Genomic DNA, 9,751 nt, shown 5'->3' with positions numbered 1-9,751 from the left:
TCATATATATATATATATATATATATATATATATATATATATATATATATATATATATATATATATATACAGTACTGTGTGTGTGTGTGTGTGTGTGTGTGTAAAAAAGTCAGGGCTGCTTTTATCGATTAAGAAATGTTGCCAACGTCATAGCTTTAGACTGCACTACGTGCTCCGAACGCTAGATGGCGGTAAGTGCTGCAGTTCATCATCACATCTGCAGAAGAAGAAGACGAAGAAGAAGAAGAAGAAGCAGGTGGGAATATGGCTGCGCTCAGTGCTGCACTGCGTTTATTTCGTTCTTGTCATGGGATGAGAAATGTGGATTTTGATGCTAGAACCGTTTTACGTGGTGTTAAGCGGTTGTCTGGGAGTTTATCATCAGTGGACAGTGAGTAAACAATATTTTAACAGTCTAAGATGTAAGCAACGAACAGTGAAGTGTGTTTGTATGTTGACCTGTGCTTAGCTAACCTTAGCTCTTGTGATGAATCAACCTGAACACCTCACATCATATGGTAGTGTTGAAATAGCAGATTTTTATAAAATACGAAAAAAGGTTTGATATCGTATGCAATGACATTTTAAAATTCATACTGCATTTCTTACTGGATTTCTGTCAGGATTCTGCTAGGGAAGGATTGAGCAATTGTTTCATTTGTTCTGTCGTGGTTTAATATTCCTCTTAATATTTAAGGGATAGTTCACCCCAAAATGAAAATTCTGTCATGAGTTACTCACCCTCATGTTGTTCCAAACTCATAAGACTTTCGTTCATCTTCGGAACACAAATGAAGACATTTTAATGAAACCTGGGAGATTTCTGTCCCTCCATTAACAGTCCAAGTAACCAAAACTTTAAAGCTCCACAAAGTTCATAAAAGCATCGTAAAAGTAATCCATGTGACTCCAGCCATTTAATCCCAATTTTATGAAGCGATACGTATGCTTTGTGTACACACACACACACACACACACACAAAAAAAACCCAAAAATGTTGAAATCTGCAGACGTCTTTGTTACAAAGCTTGTTCTATGTGACTCGGTCCACTCTCATGATACCACGGGACCCAGAAGTGCCGCACTGTTTACAGCAGAGGAAGAACTGAGTCACATAGAACAAGCTTTGTTAAAAAAAAAAAAAACATGTCTGCAGATTTCGACATATAGAAGGGCTTGTATTTTTTTTGTCCACTTTCGCATGAACACAACACGCTTGTGTCGTGGTTCTCTCACAAATGCGTGTCAGAGATCCATGCGCAAGTGAAGATATTTTGTGAATAAAGACTTAATTTTAGTACTTTTGCCCACACAAAGCATTTGTATCACTTCATAAAATTGGGATTGAATGGCTGGAGTCACATGGATTACTTTTACGATGCCTTTCTGAACTTTTTGGAGCTTGAAAGTTTTGGTTACTTGGATTGTTAACGGAGGGACAGAAATCTCCCAGGTTTCATAAAAATGTCTTCATTTGTGTTCTGAAGATGAACGAAAGTCTTGAGTTTGGAACGACATGAGGGTGAGTAACAGAACAATTCATCCACAAATTAAATTTCCATCACTTTAATCTCTTTGTACACATACAAAACTGACTTCAAGTCGTTTGAAATATAATAGTTTACATTGGCCACACATTTTAGGGATGCACTGAAATGAAAATTCTTAGCCGAAACCGAATATAATGAAAAACTTGGCCGAATACCAAACACGGTTTTTCCATTTATTTTGCCATTTTTTTTCACCATTGCATAAATTAAATAGTCAAAATGTGCTTTTTACTATTTTGCCTTGCTTTTCAAAGAAAAAAAATCAATTACAAAAACTACAATTTCAAAATATTTATTTAACACTGAACATTTTTTTTAATTCCAGCAGGCATAGGCTACCAACAAGGCACAATATAACTTTAAATAAATAAATTACTAAAATAAAAATATTTTTATGTGGTCATCTTTGAGCCCCCCTTGAATAGGCTATGTTAGGCCTATAATCGACTGCTGAAAGAATTTAACACTCTGAAGCCTACAACTAAAAAGTGCATTAAAAAGTGCATTGACAAGAGTGCAAAAAATGGTTCTATTGGGTTCTTTACGGCTGATTATACCGGGGATATATACCTCTCGCGTCCCTGTACACCTCGCGGAGTATTATAGTCGATATAGTATAGTTAGATATGTTGTTAATGTTATGTTCCTTTAAATAAATACATCTTTACCTGCTTCCGTACTCTACTCCCTTATGTCTCACGACGTGACAGAATACTCCAGAACAGAAACTAAACAAATGCATGTGTCCACAGTAAACAATGTCGCGGTTGTCAACATCCGAAGAGCATGTGATCATGCATGTAGCTCATGCATGTAGCTCGTGCATGCGCGTGCCCCCTCATCGAGGTCGTGACATTCACGCATCTCACTCTGGTTGCTAGGCTATTTGGTTGCGTCATCAAACATGTCATTGTTCGGTCAAATTTATTCGGCCTTTTCACTTATTCAGCCGAACACCAAACTTTTTTTTTTTTTTTGCTGTTTTCAGCCTAATAATTTCGGTTGCCAAACATTCGGTGCATCCCTAAAACATTTTCTTTTGTATTATGTTGTAAAGCAACTCACCATATATATATATATATATATATATATATATATATATATATATATATATATATATATATATATATATATATATATATATATATATATATATATATGCATATATGCATATATGCATGCAATTTTTTTTCCCATGTGTATATGGAGAAAATGCATACATATACATTCCTATACACTAGTTATGGGTTGTATACAAGATTTATAAATCTTATATATCCTGTATTTGTATACAGTTTTTACTACATTCTGTAGACTACTTATACAGACGCTTAGATCCACATTGCTGATGTATTGTTTTCTCTCTTTCCCCTCCATTTGCTTTTATTTCAAGACACTGATGGGGTCAGAAAAGTTCAGTTCCTGGATGCTGAGGTTCAGGACATTTTGACGAGAATCACAGGTTTGGATTTGAGTAAAGTATTTAGTCCGGTTAAACAGGAGCTAAAACCGCCAAAGTATAAACTTCTGACTGACGTTCAGTTAGAGGAGGTAAGACAGAGAAATATTTCATCTTTCTCTTTGTAACCACCATTTCACCTTTTCAGTTTCTTTTTTTTTGTTTGTTCATATTTTCAACATAGCACTGCTGTGTGTTGGGTTGCATGTGCCAAATATGCAAACATACAGTGCCCTCCACTAATATTGGCACCCTTGGTAAATATAAGCAAAGGTGGCTGTTAGAAATTGTCTTCACTGTTTAACCTTTAGATCTTTTGTTCAAAAAATTCACAAAAATACTCTGCTCTCATTAAAAATTGCAAACACATGGGTTTATCAAAAAAAAAAATCTTTGTTAAATATAGGCACTAGGGATGTCAAGAGAACCAATACTTCAGTACCAAGTCGGTACCAACATTGTTAAAACGTGACAGTACTTGTTTTTCTGCAGTACCGTTGGTACCGGTTCTAATGAATGTACCATGGTTACAATTCTTCCGGACCTGATGGGGGCAGCAAATATGCGCAAGTGTTTTAGTCGGTCTACAAGTGGTGAAGAAGCAGAAGAATGCCTACATGCACACTGGAAAAACTACAAAAGATTAGCTTAATTTAACAAGTTTAGCGGTTTCCGGTGTGCAGCCAATGCTACCATTCATTTCAAGCAAAGCGAGGAAACACCTGGAATTTGGCGAAGCACCTGAAAGACAGTCCTATATTATGTTTGTTTGAGGCAGATGGCATTGTTGCTGTGAAACCAGCTAACGTTATGCTCCGTGTAATGTTTGCGATAGGCAGTTATTTGTTAACGATGCTAACGCATTGCAATGTTATGAACTACCTCCTAATGGGCCACCATGCATCGCCGTTCAGCCTGTGTCCTGTCAGCTAAATGTAGCCTAATGTCACTAATAATTATTCAAATGTTCATGCTTTTAATAAATCTTTTTGGCCTGCCACCATATCAGTGAATTTAAACTAATGCTTGCATTCAGAGTATAAGGTGTGTGTGTGTGTGTGTGTGTGTGTGTGTGTGTTTGCGTGCGCACGCGTGCGTGTGTGTTTGAGTGCACCTTAGCACTTATTAGTCATTGTCAGACAGTGTTTGATAACTAAAATATCCCTCTCACTCTTTCTTTCTTTCTTTCTTTCTTTCCTTCTTTTTGCCAATATGAGCCAGAGGAGGATGTCCTCAAGGAGTTTTTAATTTTATTTACCAAAAAAAAAAAAAAATTTTTAAACCACACCCTGGTATCGAGTATTGTGTACTTTTGGTGGTATCGGTACGGACTACTAGATTTTTGGTATCGTGACATCCCTAATAGGCGTGCAACAATTATTGGCACCCCTATGAATTCATATGAGGAAAATATATTTGAAGTATATTCCCATTGATATTTTACCTTTTTTAGTACATCTGGGGGACTAGGAATAGGAAATTGATCAACCATGACTTCCTGTTTCACAGGGGTATAAATATGAGGTAACACACAGGCCAAATTCCCTTAGTCATTCATAACAATGGGTAAGACCAAGGAAAGGTTGTTGACCTTCACAAAATGGGAAGAGGCTATAAGAAAATAGCACAAGCATTGAAAATGCCCATTTCTACCATCAGGGCAATAATTAAGAAGTTCCGGTCAACTGGAAATGTTATGAATCAACCTGGAATTGGATGCATGTAGAGATGTTGCATGTTGCACCTGCATCAGACCCATGCTGGGTATGTGGGGACAGCATTTACCACAAGTTTTACAAATCACGATAATCGTGCACGGTTTTAATGACAATTAAATGTGACACGGTAATACTAACCATCGGGGAATTTTATCGTGGTTTATCATGAAACCGGTAACCGTTTCATCCCTAGATGCATGTCTATATTGTCTCAACGCACTGTGAAGAGGATGGTTCGAGTGGTTAGTTGCATCTTGGGGTCAGAAAGTGTCCAAAACTACAATCCAAAGTCACCTACATCACCACAAGTTGATTGGAAGGGTTTCAAGTAAAAAGCCTGTACTCTCATCCAAAAACATGCATCTTCAGTTTGCCAGATACTACTGGAACTTCAAATGGGATCGGGTTCTATGGTCAGATGAAACCATAATAGAGCTTTTTTGCAATAAACACCAGAGGTGGTTTTGGCACACACAGAGAGGTAGCCATATGGAACAGTACCTCATGCCCACGGTTAAATATGGTGGAGGCTCTTTAATGTTTTGGGCTGTTTTTCTGCCAGAGGACCTGGACATTTTGTTAGGATACATGTCATCATGGACTCTATAAAATATCAACAGATGTTAAATGAAAACCTGACTACCTCTGCCAGAAAGCTTAAAATGGGCCGTGGTTGGATCTTCCAGCAGGACAATGATCCAAAACATACATCGAAATCAACACAAAATCAAGGTCCTGCAATGGCCATCCCAGTCCCCTGACTTCCACCCATAGAAAACCTGTGGAGTGAACTGAAGAGGAGAGTCCACCAGCGTTGACCTCAAAATGTGAAGCATCTGGAGAGATTCTGTATGGAGGAACGGTCTCCGATCCCTTGCCCTGTATTCTACAACCTCATCGGGCATTATAGGAGAAGACGCAGAGCTGTTATCTTGGCAAAGGGAGGCAGCACAAAGTATTGACTAAAATAATTGTTGCACACCTATATTCAACAAAGATATATTTTTTTTTGGATGAACATGTTTTATTTGCAATTGTTTGATATCCATGAGAGCAGAGTATTTTTGTGAATTTTTTTTAACAAAAGATCAAAAGGTAAAACAAAATAAAGAATTATTCACAGCCTTCTTTGCTCATATTTACAGAGGGTGCCAATATTAGTGGCGGGCACTGTGTGTCTGTATAGAATTAAAGTGGTGTAAATGATAAAAAGAAAAAAGAAAGTTAAGTGTTTAGTGGAATGAAAAAGTGTGTGTGTGTGTGTGTGTGTGTGTGTGTGTAGGCAGTGCAGAAGGCTGAGGAACAGGCCCAGAGGTTGCTGAAGATGCCCCCAGTTCTACCAGAAAGGCAACCAATCGAGGATGTCCTGTGTGAGGAAAATATACTGGAGGGCATGGACACGGCCAAATACGTCTTCACTGACATCACCTACAACATCCCACACAGAGTAATTATGTCCGTTTTGTTATTTGTGTCAATCACAGGAACCAGAGTAGGTTATAGGAACCATAGATATTAAAAGCAGAGTCAGTGATAGAAATCAAAGTGAGTCAAAGGAGCCAGTTATTAGAATCAGAGTCAGACATAGAAACGAGTCAGTCACAGGAACCAGAGCTATTATAACCCGAGTCAGTCACAAGAACCAGAGTCAGTTATTGGAACCAGAGTTATTAGTTATAATTTGGTCTGCATTTACTTAAAAGGGTTGAAATGGTTTGAAATGTAATTATGTAATGAAGCTTAATTTTTTTTAATTTATTAATTTTTTTGCAGGCAGGTAATTTAAACATTCTGAATGTCTCAAAAGCTGCATTCAGCTGAGCACCTTTACAAACACTGCTTTGAGTTGTTCATCACTACCTACAGTAGTAGGTATTTACTGTAGTTCATAATCTACAGCTGCTTTCATCTTCTTTTATGCCTTAAAATTTTGAATGTTTAGGAGCGGTTTATTGTGGTGAGAGAGCCGAGTGGGGTGCTGCGTAAAGCATCATGGGAAGAAAGAGACCGACTCATACAGGTTTACTTCCCCAGGGAGGGCCGCAAGCTCAAAGCACCGCCTGTCTTCAAAGACGAAAACCTAAAGGTACTGCAGAAGCAAATCAAAACAATTAAAAGTCTTTTTTTTTTTTTTTTTTTTTTTTTTATAAATATGGTGGATTTAAGTGTAACCCCACCCCTTTCTCTGTCCATATGCAGGTCATGTTCAGCCAAAACAGACACGAGGAGGTTCTGAACTACTGCCTGGTCCAGTTTGAACCCGACTCTGCAGATTTCAAACGGGTATGTGTATGTTTGACTAAACTCTGGAACATATCTGTTTAAATGTTTTTATGTTGCTTATAAATTTATTCAAAGATAGGGCTATGTCACTGTGTTGTTATACGTGGATTACAATTAATATTTCACTTTTCACAATTAATATTTCGTATATTAAAACTGCTGCCCTGATCAGTGCGGTCAGTCTTGGTTGTTCAGTGTGGGGTTCGAGGGACTTGTCTGAAACACTAGAGTGTTTCAGTAAATAAAATGGTATACAGGTTACTAAACGTTTCCTGACCGTGTTTGTGTGAATTGTTCTCAGGTACACAAGCTGACCTACGAGGACATTGAGAAACACGGGAAATATGAGCTTCTCAGATCCACGTGTTTATTTGGAGGTCTTGTGTGGCACCTCGTCAGCAGCCGCAGAACAGACGGATTGTTGCTGGACATGCTGCAGAGAGAGCGGTGAGTATGAGATGGCAAGAATATATAACAGCATCAGGATAAAACCAAAGATTAGTTTTAATTGGTGCCAATGGTGGGATTTCAAACAAGCTGTCTTAGCTGATGTGCAGTGATTAATAGTGACCTTTTTTATCAAAGTAGTGTAGAAGTGTGCTCAAATTTGAGTGCACAGAATGACATACGAACAATGCTGCATCTGATTCATACCACATCGACGTGAGCAGTGACTTCACCTCAGTGCACTTCAGCTGCATGGATGAAAGCTCCCTCCCACTAGTGCTTTATTTACATGTCCCATACATAGAGCATGCCCCAATTTATCCTATCATACATATCATTTATATGAAACGCGACCTCATGTACACAGGTGCTGTATTAGTCAGCCAATAAAAGCAAAGAATTCAGTGTGCTAGTCAATAGAATTGATTTTATAATATTGATGTACACCTATATATTGCTTCTGATTGATTAAACTTCAAATCAAGCATTTTTCAGGTTGTTAAAACATCATGCTCAAATTTACACACACTACAACCAGGTGCACGAAACAGATGAATAAGGAAACTGATGGTGTAATTTCCATACGTTCCATTTACAATCAAATTTGTCTATGCATTATTGATAAATAAAGCTTATGGAGTAAGAAGCGATGCAGTGGATTGGTTTAATTAATGAAGTGTGTGTTATTGATTCCCATTTAATTAAGATTATTAACTATGCACTTGTTTATTATTATTATTATTTGTAATTAGTTTTTCTGGAGGAGCATTTATACTGTAGACTTAGATCACACCAAAAAAAATAAATAAAATAAAGACTGCTGCATAAGAAGCACCTGTGTCCTTGTATTTACATTTATTCATTTATTGAACTTGGCAGAAGCCCTTATCCAGAGCGAATACATTTATCTCATTTATACTGAGCAGTTGAGGGTTAAAGGCCTTGCTCAAGGGCCCAGCAGGGGCAGTTTGGTGGTGCTGGGATTTGAACTCGTGACCTTCCGATCAGAAGACCAATGCCATGATTCGCTTGATTGCTCTGAGTGCATACCTTAAAGTTGGTCGATTCCAGGTCATGGGCTGAAGGATGTTTCGAGGAATCAAGGAGTAAGACATTTGTGTGGAGTTGAAGCTCATGTCTTTGTTGATGTGGAGCCAGAATTCAGTAATATGTCAGTTATGTGTGGTGCTCTTACTGTTTTAGGCTACAGGATGCAGTGAATTTGGTGCATCTGTTTAATCTGGTGCATCCTCAGAGTGATGTGGCGTTACAGAGCAAACAAGCCACAGGCATCGACCTGCTCAAGGTGATCCCATACATATACAATAGACACATCATTTGAACACGACTTGCTGATAGATTGTTGTAGATGGTATCAAATCAACATTTCCTTACAACTGATTATTGCCGTTTTATAACTGAAAACTAACATCAACACACACCTCTCTCAACTCGCACACACTCTTGTCTTGATGGTTCAAAAGTGGAATTGGCGCTATTCTCTTTGACTCTGTTGATAAGCAAATGCCTGCAGTTTACAAAAAAAACTCTATTGCTAATATGCACACTTTTTTTTTTTTTCCCCTCATTTGATTTGTAAAATCTCACACGTCTCGCACCTTTTTCTTCTCAGGTCTATGCTGATTGTGAGTCTCAGAAGCCTGCAATAAAGTTGGCTTTGCAGTCGTATGAACAGGCGATGGCAGCGAATTCTGCTTAAATCAAAACTGTACTAAAGTGCGGTATCGTGTGAGACATCACTATGTATTGTACAATAAGTCGTTTTTGTAATACTACAGCAGAACAGAATATTGCAGATTGATTATTGTTCTTGTGTAACACTGTGTGTTAATAAACTTTCAGCTATGTGAAGTGTCGTGTCCACAGTATCCATCCTTCCTAAAGAATATATCTATACGGTGCAATATCTCAAATTGAGTTCTCAATGAACCACAATTCACAAAGAATTATAGCTATGAATTTTCTTTGTTTCTTATTCTACTGGCAGATAAATTTGCCTCTTTCTAGAAATAAATGCCTAAAATTTGAAGATTTCAAGCTTGAAATTAGTAACAGTTGACTAGAAATAGGTTTAATAATCATATTAAGATCATCAAATAAACAATAACTGCATTGATATTTGCTGAAAAATGTTTTTAGAAAATAGTTTGCTGCAGAGGTTGTTTACTACTATTCACTTTGATATGTAATTTACTGAGGGGCGCCCAAACCTTACCCCTCTCTCTCTCATTTTTATATATATTTTATATATATATGTATGTATGTATGTATG

General features: G+C 37.6%; 1 protein-coding gene across 1 annotated transcript; it reads left to right on the top strand.

The window, feature by feature from the left end:
* Nucleotides 1-225: 225 nt before the first annotated feature.
* mrps22 (mitochondrial ribosomal protein S22) lies at nt 226-9,330 on the top strand. Its single transcript, XM_017494970.3, has 8 exons — nt 226-391; nt 2,945-3,102; nt 6,011-6,175; nt 6,671-6,814; nt 6,928-7,011; nt 7,313-7,458; nt 8,662-8,764; nt 9,092-9,330. The coding sequence occupies exons 1-8, from the start codon at nt 265-267 to the stop codon at nt 9,176-9,178; spliced, it is 1,014 nt and encodes a 337-aa protein (XP_017350459.1). The 5' UTR covers nt 226-264; the 3' UTR covers nt 9,179-9,330.
* The last annotated feature ends 421 nt before the right edge of the window (nt 9,331-9,751 follow it).

Source organism: Ictalurus punctatus, chromosome 20, assembly GCF_001660625.3.
Source record: "Ictalurus punctatus breed USDA103 chromosome 20, Coco_2.0, whole genome shotgun sequence".
In the NCBI taxonomy this organism is placed as follows: domain Eukaryota; kingdom Metazoa; phylum Chordata; class Actinopteri; order Siluriformes; family Ictaluridae; genus Ictalurus; species Ictalurus punctatus.
This window is presented reverse-complemented; position numbering and strand designations above follow the sequence as displayed.